This window comes from Oncorhynchus mykiss, chromosome 12 (genome assembly GCF_057628025.1).
Source record: "Oncorhynchus mykiss isolate SJ-2025 chromosome 12, ASM5762802v1, whole genome shotgun sequence".
Taxonomy (NCBI): domain Eukaryota; kingdom Metazoa; phylum Chordata; class Actinopteri; order Salmoniformes; family Salmonidae; genus Oncorhynchus; species Oncorhynchus mykiss.
The window spans coordinates 1,558,827-1,571,386 of NC_143033.1; the positions used below are offsets into that span (position 1 = coordinate 1,558,827).

Below are 12,560 nucleotides of genomic sequence, written 5' to 3' on the forward strand. Positions count from 1 at the left end.
TCTAATCCGAGGTGAGTGATCGCTGTCCTGAAATCCAGAATCTCTTTGTCTAATCCGAGGTGAGTGATCGCTGTCCTGATATCCAGAAGCTCTTTGTCTAGTCCGAGGTGAGTGATCTCTGTCCTGATATCCAGAAGCTCTTTGTCTAATCCGAGGTGAGTGATCGCTGTCCTGAAATCCAGAAGCTCTTTGTCTAATCCGAGGTGAGTGATCGCTGTCCTGAAATCCAGAAGCTCTTTGTCTAATCCGAGGTGAGTGATCGCTGTCCTGAAATCCAGAAGCTCTTTGTCTAATCCGAGGTGAGTGATCGCTGTCCTGATTTCCAGAAGCTCTTTGTCTAATCCGAGTTGAGTGATCGCTGTCCTGATGTCCAGAAGCTCTTTGTCTAATCCAAGGTGAGTGATCGCTGTCCTGATATCCAGAAGCTCTTTGTCTAATCCAAGGTGAGTGATCGCTGTCCTGATATCCAGAAGCTCTTTGTCTAATCCAAGGTGAGTGATCGCTGTCCTGAAATCCAGAAGCTCTTTGTCTAATCCGAGGTGAGTGATCTCTGTCCTGATATCCAGAAGCTCTTTGTCTAATCCGAGGTGAGTGATCTCTGTTCTGATATCCAGAAGCTCTGTCTAATCCAAGGTGAGTGAACACTGTCCTGAAATCCAGAAGCTCTTTGTCTAATCCGAGGTGAGTGATCTCTGTCCTGATATCCAGAAGCTCTTTGTCTAATCCGAGGTGAGTGATCTCTGTCCTGAAATCCAGAAGCTCTTTTTTTGCCGTAAAATACGGTTGCAGAAACATTATGTACAAAATAAGTTTCAAATAATGCAAAAAATATACTCCAAATATAACAAACTGACCCTAGCCCCCCGACACATAAACTACTGCAGCATAAATACTGGAGGCTGAGACAGGAGGGGTCAGGAGACACTGTGGCCCCATCCGAGGTCACCCCGGACAGGGCCAAACAGGAAGGATATAACCCCACCCACTTTGCCAAAGCACAGCCCCCACACCACTAGAGGGATATCTTCAACCACCAACTTACCATCTTGATACAAGTCTGAGTATAGCCCACAAAGATCTCCGCCACGGCACAACCCAAGGGGGGGCGCCAACCCAGACAGGATGATCACATCAGTGACTCAACCCACTCAGGTGATGCACCCCTCCCAGGGACGGTATGAGAGAGCCCCAGTAAGCTAGTGACTCAGCCCCTGTAATAGGGTTAGAGGCAGAGAATCCCAGTGGAAAGAGGGGAACCGGCCAGGCAGAGACAGCAAGGGCGGTTCGTTGCTCCAGAGCCTGACCCACTGATGAGATGAGTCTTCAGTGAAGACTTAAAGGTTGAGACCGAGTTTGCGTCTCTGACATGGGTAGGCAGACCGTTCCATAAAAATGGAGCTCTATAGGAGAAAGCCCTGCCTCCAGCTGTTTGCTTAGAAATTCTAGGGACAATTAGGAGGCCTGCGTCTTGTGACCGTAGTGTACATGTAGGTATGTACGGCAGGACCAAATCAGAGACATAGGTAGGAGCAAGCCCATGTAATGCTTTGTAGGTTAGCAGTAAAACCTTGAAATCAGCCCTTGCTTTGACAGGAAGCCAGTGTAGGGAGGCTAGCACTGGAGTAATATGATCAATTTTTCTGGTTCTAGTCAGGATTTTAGCAGCCGTATTTAGCACTAACTGAAGTTTATTTAGTGCTTCATCCGGGTAGCCGGAAAGTAGAGCATTGCAGTCGTCTAACCTAGAAGTGACAAAAGCATGGATTAATTTGCATCATTTTTGGACAGAAAGTTTCTGATTTTTGCAATGTTACGTAGATGGAAAAAAGCTGTCCTTGAAATGGTCTTGATATGTTCTTCAAAAGAGAGATCAGGGTCCAGAGTAACGCTGAGGCCCTTCACAGTTTTATTTGAGACGACTGTACAACCATTAAGATTAATTGTCAGATTCAACAGAAGATCTCTTTGTTTCTTGGGACCTAGAACAAGCATCTCTGTTTTGTCCGAGTTTAAAAGTAGAAAGTTTGCAGCCATCCACTTCCTTATGTCTGAAACACATGCTTCTAGCGAGGGCAATTTTGGGGCTTCACCATGTTTCATATAAATGTACAGCTGTGTGTCATCCGCATAGCAGTGAAAGTTAACATTATGTTTTCGAATGACATCCCCAAGAGGTAAAATATATAGTGAAAACAATAGTGGTCCCAAAACGGAACCTTGAGGAACACCGACATTTACAGTTGATTTGTCAGAGGACAAACCATTCACAGAGACAAACTGATATCTTTCCGACAAATAAGATCTAAACCAGGCCAGAACTTGTCCGTGTAGACCAATTTGGGTTTCCAATCTCTCCAAAAGGATGTGGTGATCGATGGTATCAAAACCAGCAATAAGGTCTAGGAGCACGAGGACAGATGCAGAGCCTCGGTCTGATGCCAATTAAATGTCATTTACCACCTTCACAAGTGCAGTCTCAGTGCTATGATGGGGTCTAAACCAGACTGAAGCATCTGAAGCATCCATATTGACTCTGTACTGGTACCCCCTGTATATAGCCTCCACATTGACTCTGTACCGGTGCCCCCTGTATATAGCCTCCACATTGACTCTGTACTGGTACCTCCTGTATATAGCCTCCACATTGACTCTGTACCGGTACCCCCTGTATATAGTCTCCACATTGACTCTGTACCGGTACCCCCTGTATATAGTCTCCACATTAACTCTGTACCGGTACCCCCTGTATATAGTATCCACATTAACTCTGTACCGGTACCCCCTTCCTCCTGTCTCCTGTCTCCTGTCTTCTGTCTCCTGCCTTCTGCCTTCTGTCTCCTGCCTCCTGTCTCCTGTCTCCTGTCTCCTGCCTCCTGCCCTCCTGTCTCCTGTCTCCTGTGTCCTGTCTCCTGTCTCCTGTCTCCTGTCTCCTGTCTCCTGTCTCTTGTCTCCTGCCTCCTGCCTCCTGTCTCCTGCCTCCTGTCTCCTGTCTCCTGCCTCCTGTCTCCTGTCTCCTGCCTCCTGTCTCTTGTCTTCTGTCTCCGTGTCTGTAAATAGTCCCTGTCCTGTTTCAACAGTGGTGCTGCGTACTATATGAGCATGTTTGTTTGAGTGTGTGTTTGAGGTTTAATGTGTGTTTGAGTGTGTGTTTGAGTGTGTGTTTTAGGTTTAGTGTGTGTTTGAGTGTGTGTTTGAGTGTGTGTTTTAGTGTTTGAGTGTGTGTTTTAGTGTTTGAGTGTGTGTTTGAGGTTTAGTGTGTGTTTGAGTGTATGTTTGAGTGTGTGTTTGTGTGTGTGTTTTAGTGCGTGTTTTAGTGTTGATTGTTGCTGTTGACATTCAGTTGCTGATAGAAGAGCTGAAGTGTCTGTTGTCCTCATGGAAGGCTTTAAAAGGGCATATCTGGGGTTGGTAAATACATATTTAAGAGCTTTAAGAGTGCTAACCCACGTTCCTCACAGTCCACTGAGGACATGATAGTACTCTGCTTGTAAAGCCCTGATTATTTAGTGTCTGAATGAGTCCCATCTGATACCCTCATTATTTAGTGTCTGAATGAGTCCCATCTGATACCCTCATTATTTAGTGTCTGAATGAGTCCCATCTGATACCCTCATTATTTAGTGTCTGAATGAGTCCCATCTGATACCCTCATTATTTAGTGTCTGAATGAGTCCCATCTGATACCCTCATTATTTAGTGTCTGAATGAGTCCCATCTGATACCCTCATGATTTAGTGTCTGAATGAGTCCCATCTGATACCCTCATTATTTAGTGTCTGAATGAGTCCCATCTGATACCCTCATTATTTAGTGTCTGAATGAGTCCCATCTGATACCCTCATTATTTAGTGTCTGAATGACTCCCATCTGATACCCTCATTATTTAGTGTCTGAATGAGTCCCATCTGATACCCTCATTATTTAGTGTCTGAATGAGTCCCATCTGATACCCTCATTATTTAGTGTCTGAATGAGTCCCATCTGATACCCTCATTATTTAGTGTCTGAATGAGTCCCATCTGATACCCTCATTATTTAGTGTCTGAATGAGTTCCAAATGGTTTCCTGTTCCCTATATAGTGCACTACTTTAGACCAGAACCCTGGTTGTGGCTATATCGCTGTGATTATTTAGTGTCAGTGATTATTTTGAGTCAGTGATTATTTTGAGTCAGTGATTATTTTGAGTCAGTGATTATTTCGTGTCAGTGATGATTTAGAGTCAGTGATTATTTAGAGTCAGCGATGATTTAGTCAGTGATTATTTAGAGTCAGTGATTATTTAGAGTCAGTGATTATTTAGAGCCAGTGATTATTTAGAGCCAGTGATTATTTAGAGTCAGTGATTATTTCGTGTCAGTGATTATTTCGTGTCAGTGATTATTTAGAGTCAGTGATTATTTTGTGTCAGTGATTATCAGAAAGTTGCTCTGGTCTTCCTGCTGATCACCAGGCAGATGTGGGTCATGATTATGAAGGTAACCTTTCACTGTCCTGGCAGAGGCTCAAGACTCTGTCTTTTGTCCTTGTGCTTTGTGTTCAGATTGGGCCACCGTACTGTAGACCCACCAGATGATCTGTATAAACCACAGCATTGCCTTGCATATAAATTGTATGGTTACTATCGTATTGGTCCAGCATCAGGTAAAGTTGGTAATTGTGATGTTGTTTAATTATTAATCAGGTAAAGTTGGTCATTGTGATGTTGTTTAATTATTAATCAGGTAAAGTTGGTCATTGTGATGTTGTTTAATTATTAATCAGGTAAAGTTGGTCATTGTGATGTTGTTTAATTATTAATCAGGTAAAGGTGGTCATTGTGATGTTGTTTAACACTCCTGTTGTGTTCGTTTCATGTTAATGAATTCTTTGTTCCTGGTCCAAAATGACCGACCGCAATACAGCTGATATATAAACCCATAATAATACATATATTATAACCCAAATCTTGTGTTGGATACTTTTATCAACTTAAGTTCTTGTGAACATTACACGTTCTGAACTTCAATTAGCTATTTGTAGGCCTTATTGAGCTGAGCTCACACATTATGCTTTTTTTAGTCAAAAACAAATTGTATGATTTATATTGACTATAAGAAATACTCAGATGAAACATTTTTGTGCTATTCATCACAGACTACTTTGTGCCAAAGTTTAAAAGGACTCTCTCCTCCTCACTAGTGTCATTACCAAAGATATGATCAAGAGCCTCATACAGTATAGTGTTTGGTCATTGTGCTGCTACAGAATGAATTGTGAGCGAGGCCTCAGAAAAGATTTATATACCAGAGCTGCGAGAAAAGTTCTACATATTATTGAAACAATGTTTCGATTGTTTGTGAGAATGCCAACAGGTGTGGATCCCGTGGGGGAAATATTCTATTAGGGAAAGGTTCCCGTGGGGGTTGCCATGGTAGACAAGAAGGGGAGTGAGGTGTGTGTGAGTGTGTGTATGCTCAAACAGACATGCTTGTGGGGGTCTGGGAGAGGAAGTGTGTCCATCTGATGAATAGGAATGTGCCTGATCTCAATTTTATACAATAATTGTATCATGACTGGTCATTTATGACCGGGAACACCACAGGTGTAAATAAAACACCCAAAATGTAATGAAAATCATCCATATGCATTTTTTTGTGTTCAGATGCCCTGTGTGGACAAAGTTATCGAACCTTGTGACAATCAAATTAAATTAACTACATTTTTCAGAGAGAAAACTTCTAAATTTGTCAAATTCAAAAAGGAACACAGCAGGAGGGTTAATTATGAATTATGTACTTCACTTCCCATCCACTTCCCAGCACTATTAGTGCACTAAAACTAGGACAGGGTGCCATTTGGGAATAAGACAGTCTACAGAATTAACAGTCTGTCTCTTCCTCATCCTACTATATAATTAACAGTCTGTCTCTTCCCCATCCTACTATATAATTAACAGTCTGTCTCTTCCCCATCCTACTATATAATTAACAGTCTGTCTCTTCCCCATCCTACTATATAATCAACAGTCTGTCTCTTCCTCATCCTACTATATATTTAACAGTCTGTCTCTTCCCCATCCTACTATATAAGTAACAGTCTGTCTCTTCCCCATCCTACTATAGAATGAACAGTCTTTCTCTTCCTCATCCTACTATAGAATTAACAGTCTGTCTCTTCCCCATCCTACTATATAATTAACAGTCTGTCTCTTCCTCATCCTACAATAGAATTAACAGTCTGTCTCTTCCCCATCCTACTATAGAAATAACAGTCTGTCTCTTCCCCATCCTACTATAGAATTAACAGTCTGTCTCTTCCTCATCCTACTATAGAATTAACAGTCTGTCTCTTCCTCATCCTACTATAGAATTAACAGCCTGTCTCTTCCTCATCCTACTATAGAATTAACAGCCTGTCTCATCCTACTATATAATTAACAGTCTGTCTCTTCCTCATCCTACTATATAATTAACATTCTGTCTCTTCCTCATCCTACTATAGAATTAACAGTCTGTCTCTTCCTCATCCTACTATAGAATTAACAGCCTGTCTCTTCCCCATCCTACTATATAATGAACAGTCTGTCTCTTCCCCATCCTACTATAGAATTAACAGCCTGTCTCTTCCTCATCCTACTATGGAATTAACAGCCTGTCTCATCCTACTACAGAATTAACAGTCTGTTTCTTCCCCATCCTACTATAGAATTAACAGTCTGTCTCTTCCTCATCCTACTATATAATGAACAGTCTTTCTCTTCCTCATCCTACTATAGAATTAACAGTCTGTCTCTTCCCCATCCTACTATATAATTAACAGTCTGTCTCTTCCCCATCCTACTATAGAATTAACAGTCTGTCTCTTCCCCATCCTACTATATAATGAACATTCTGTCTCTTCCTCATCCTACTATAGAATTAACAGTCTGTCTCTTCCTCATCCTACTATATAATTAACAGCCTGTCTCTTCCCCATCCTACTATAGAATTAACAGTCTGTCTCTTCCTCATCCTACTATAGAAATAGCAGTCTGTCTCTTCCCCATCCTACTATAGAATTATTACCACTAATGGATGCCACTGTCTCCCCACCATCTTTAACCATCTTAAATGACTTATCTTTTATGTTCTCTAAACAATCCTGTCTTAAATTACTTACTTGCAGAGAATAGTCTATCTCTGATTGGCTAGTAGTTCTGGACAGATCTTTACTGAAGTCTAAAATCTTTGATGTGTTACGTCTGTATTCATTCATCAATCATGGAGTCAAAGGAAGTACTCTTTCCAAGATGAAAGACTAATATGAACCCCAATACACATTATTCTGAAATATTGTATTTGACAATGTCATAGTTGATGTTGAGGAAAATGTTAAATATGTCCCTAGTTTGGACCTGTATCAGTGTTTGGACAGACTACCAGACTGTGTGACCTTGAGATGAGATCAGTCTGATATCTGCCTCACTAACACACTGCCACAACACCTCATTAACAAACAATACTGGTAAGAAACCCAATATGCAGGTCTTCTGAGTTAACAACCCAACAAGGCATAGTCAGTAGTCGAAAAACATAAGTTTGACCTTTGAGTTGAGTCAGTGTGATGTCAGTGGTTCTATTGCTGGGGGTCGCAGGAAGGTTTTGGGGGGGGGGTTGCGAGTGTGAAATTGAATAGTAAAAAATACATATTTTAATATATTACATGTGTTAAAGTAATGAAATACCAAGAAAATTATCTTATTTATTCAAGTACCTTAAATGTGGTGTTAACGTTCTATAGCCAAGCAACTATCCTGCACCATTCCCAGAATGCTGTGTGCAGGTTGTACGCCAAATTATCATAGGACAACCACACGCTCACCAAGCTGTATGAAATGTAATGTGCTAGCTGGGATTAGAACTGTATCCATGACTCCATGGCCACACCACTCCATATGTTGTGTTTGTGATAATGTCTTTTTAATTATCCTCCCTGAAGTGTCATCGTCTAAGTTCAAAATTAAACTCCCTCTTTTTTCAATTTAACGCCCGACTGGCCACATTGTCAATCTCTCTTAAGTAGCCTGTCCCATTTTTAAATCAATTATTTTCTCTGGCTGCAGAAATGCGATAATTTAAAAGAGATCGGTGATGTAGCAGAGTGGACTGACTGACACTGTGAACTCTGACCATTTTAACAACCCTCATCTGCAGGACTGAACCCTGGCTAAGTTCAGCGAATAACTCTCTCTCTCTGGTAGAAATCAGAGCGCAGGTCGTTACAGCAGGTAGGTTAAATAATTGCATGTATTTTCCTGAGAATGTTGAGTATAAAAACACAGTTAACTACAGACGTGAACTTTTTACTTTCTGTTTTTAAATAACAAACCAAGTTTCTTCTTCCAGTCCTGCTAGGGGTTCAGAAGTCAGCAGCTGTATGACAGCATGTTTATATGTCTGCCCTCTCTCTCAAGGACAATCAACGTACGGAGAAAAGGGATCCTATAGTTCACTGAGTGTACATAACCTTCCAAATCTTGAGTTCCAACTCCCTTTGCCCTCAGAACGGCCTCAATTCATTGGGGCAAGGACTCTACAAGGTGTCGAAAGCGTTCCACAGGAATGCTGGACCATGTAGACTCCAATGCTTCCCACAGTTGTGTCAAGTTGTCTGGACATCCTTTGGTTGGTGGACCATTCTTGATGCACACAGGAAACTGTTGAGCATGAAAAACATACAGCATTGCAGAGCTTGACAAACTCAAACCGGTGCGCCTGGCACCTACTACCATATCACATTCAAAGTCACTAAAATCTTCTGTCTTGCTCATTCACCCTCTGAATCACATACATACACAATCCATGTCTCAATTGCTTCAATGCTCAAAAATCCTTCTTTAACAGTCAGTCTCCTCCTCATCCTACTATATAATTAACAGTCTGTCTCTTCCCCATCCTACTATAGAATTAACAGTCTGTCTCTTCCTCATCCTACTATAGAATTAACATTCTGTCTCCTCCTCATCCTACTATATAATTAACAGTCTGTCTCTTCCCCATCCTACTATAGAATTAACAGTCTGTCTCTTCCTCATCCTACTATAGAATTAACATTCTGTCTCCTCCTCATCCTACTATATAATTAACAGTCTGTCTCTTCCCCATACTACTATATAATTAACAGTCTGTCTCTTCCCCATCCTACTATAGAATTAACAGTCTGTCTCTTCCTCATCCTACTATAGAATTAACAGTATGTCTCTTCCTCATCCTACTATATAATTAACAGTCTGTCTCTTCCCCATCCTACTATATAATTAACAGTCTGTCTCTTCCTCATCCTACTATATAATTAACAGTCTGTCTCTTCCCCATCCTACTATATAATTAACAGTCTGTCTCTTCCCCATCCTACTATAGAATTAACAGTCTGTCTCTTCCTCATCCTACTATAGAATTAACAGTCTGTCTCTTCGTCATCCTACTATATAATTAACAGTCTGTCTCTTCCCCATCCTACTATATAATTAACAGCCTGTCTCATCCTACTATATAATTAACAGCCTGTCTCTTCCTCATCCTACTATAGAAGTAACAGTCTGTCTCTTCCCCATCCTACTATATAATTAACAGTCTGTCTCTTCCCCATCCTACTATAGAATTAACAGTCTGTCTCTTCCTCATCCTACTATAGAATTAACAGTCTGTCTCTTCCTCATCCTACTATAGAATTAACAGTCTGTCTCTTCCCCATCCTACTATATAATTAACAGTCTGTCTCTTCCCCATCCTACTATAGAATTAACAGTCTGTCTCTTCCTCATCCTACTATAGAATTAACAGTCTGTCTCTTCCTCATCCTACTATAGAATTAACAGTCTGTCTCTTCCTCATCCTACTATAGAATTAACAGTCTGTCTCTTCCTCATCCTACTATATAATTAACAGTCTGTCTCTTCCTCATCCTACTATATAATTAACAGTCTGTCTCTTCCTCATCCTACTATAGAATGTACATATACAGTAGAATGTACACTGAGTGTACAAAACATTGGGATACCGGCTCTCTCCATGATATTGACTGACCAGTTGAATCCAGGTGAAAGCTATTATCCGTTATTGATGTCTCTTTTTAAATCCACTTCAATCAGTGTATTTGAAGGGAGGAGACAGGTTAAGGGCTAGGCATCCCACCAGCAGGACACCTGTTGACAACTTCCGGTGAAATTGTAGGGCACGCAATTCAAATAAATAATCATACAAATTATGGATATTAAACATTTAAGTACATGTCTTATATCGGTTAAATGCTTGAAGTCTTGTTCATCTAACCTCAATGTCCGATTTACAATAGGCTTTACAGCGAAAGCATGCCGTGCGATGGGATGGCGCCCCACATCACAATATTTTTCAACCAGCACAGGCTTCATAAAATCACAAATAGCGATTAAATATTCACTTGCTTTTTGAAAATCTTTCTCTGTCTTGAAATCCAAAGGGTCCCAGCTATAACATGTAGTGTCGCTTTGTTAGATAAAATCCTTCTTTATATCCCAAAAAGTCAGTTTAGTTGGCGCCATTGATTTGAGTAACTCGTTCAACATGCAGAGAAAGAAATCCATAAACCTACTGCTAAACTTTGTTAAGACAAGTCAAAATAATGTTCTATATAACCCTCAGATACCCTAAAATGTAATTAAACTATAATATGTTATAAGTATTGAAGTATGTTCAATAGAAAAGCAAAATTAGCAGGTGCGGGTCCTCTTCGTCGCACGCACACAGACTGATTTCCAACTCTAGACTCCAAGTACTAAAACTCTAAATTCTTCCTCGTTTTGGAAGAAACAAGTCTGAAACCTTGACCAAAGACTGTTGACATCTCGTGGAAGCCATAGGAATTTCAATCTGGGAGCTGGATTTGGACATGACCCTATATGTTCCATTGGAAGAGCATGGGCTCTCAACAAAAAAAACAATTCCCGGTTGGTCTTTCTTTGGATTTTCTCCTACCATATCTATTGTGTTATAGTCTCATACAATATTTTAACATTTATACAAACTTCAAAGTGTTTTCTATCCAATGGTATCAATTATATGCATATCCTGGCTTCTGGGCCTGAGTAACAGGCAGTTTACTTTGGACGCGTCATAAACAGGGTCAGATGCAGGTCCCAGAGCCTCCAATGAGGGCCTGGATGTGTTACAGTGGCTTTGTCTAACCAGGCTCCGATCAGCCCACTGAGCCATTCTGTATTAATTCACATTAGACAATATGCCTCTCCTCCTAACCTTCCTAGGCGTTTCCTCATGGTTCCCTCTAGAACATCTCTCCTCCTAACCTTCCTAGAGGTTTCCTCATGGTTCCCTCTAGAACATCTCTCCTCCTACCCTTCCTAGGCGTTTCCTCATGGTTCCCTCTAGAACATCTCTCCTCCTAACCTTCCTAGAGGTTTCCTCATGGTTCCCTCTAGAACATCTCTCCTCCTACCCTTCCTAGGCATTTCCTCATGGTTCCCTCTAGAACATCTCTCCTCCTAACCTTCCTAGAGGTTTCCTCATGGTTCCCTCTAGGTCATCTCTCCTCCTAACCTTCCTAGGGGTTTTCTCATGGTTCCCTCTAGAACATCTCCAGAGGCTGAAAAGTGATGATTCAGGCTTTTTGTTTGGTTATTGATGACTAGAATCCATGGTAATTACTAATAGTATATCTGTGTTTGTCCCAGAAGGCACCTTATTTCTTAATATACTGCACTAAGGCAATAATTCAGACCTGAGTTGAGCGCACGTAAATGAAAGTAATTCACTTTTTCTGCACCATGTTCTGACCTGGAACTTAAACATGAGAATAGCATGCGTTTGGGGTTGAGGTTGGGGTCCTTTGGGTTTGAGATCAAATAAACGAAGATGAGTCTACAGATATGGCGTATTCTGACCTTGACTTAATTATCCCGTAATTCCACCAGCTTTATGCATGAGGAAACCATGACTACGGCCTAGTGAACCTACCTGGTTCCAAGTGGATAGGAAACCATGACTACGGCCTAGTGAACCTATCTGGTTCCAAGTGGATAGGAAACCATGACTACGGCCTAGTGAACCTACCTGGTTCCAAGTGGATAGGAAACCATGACTACGGCCTAGTGAACCTACCTGGTTCTAAGTGGATAGGAAACCAAGACTACAGCCTAGTGAACCTACCTGGTTCCAAGTGGATAGAAAACCATGACTACGGCCTAGTGAACCTACCTGGTTCCAAGTGGATAGGAAACCATGACTACGGCCTAGTGAACCTACCTGGTTCCAGGCAGTTGCAGTGTTCTATGGTGAGGTCTGGGGTGAAGGGGTGAGGTTCAGTGTGAGGTCTGGGTTGAAGGGGTGAGGTTCAGTGTGAGGTCTAGGGTGAAGGGGTGAGGTTCAGTGTGAGGTCTTGGTTGAAGGGGTAAGGTTCAGTGTGAGGTCTGGGGTGAAGGGGTGAGGTTCAGTGTGAGGTCTGGGTTGAAGGGGTGAGGTTCAGTGTGAGGTCTGGGTTGAAGTGGTGAGTTAGAGTCAGGGTCTATGCCAGTTAGGGTCAGGGTCAACGCCAGCTAGGGTCAACGCC

The 12,560-nt window shown here is 41.6% G+C and overlaps 1 protein-coding gene across 2 annotated transcripts in view; it reads left to right on the forward strand.

Annotated features, from left to right (window-relative positions):
• Window positions 1-12,560, forward strand: part of cntfr (ciliary neurotrophic factor receptor) — a 538,142-nt gene that overhangs the window by 123,571 nt on the left and 402,011 nt on the right. Inside the window, exon 1 of one of the 2 annotated variants that reach the window (XM_090191542.1) lies at window positions 4,596-4,643. The exons of the other annotated variant lie outside the window; for it this stretch is intronic. Within the exon in view, the coding sequence (XP_090047668.1) occupies window positions 4,614-4,643 (30 nt within the window). The 5' untranslated portion in view covers window positions 4,596-4,613. Of the gene's footprint in view, window positions 1-4,595; window positions 4,644-12,560 lie in introns of those variants that run through there. 2 annotated transcript variants of the gene reach the window in all.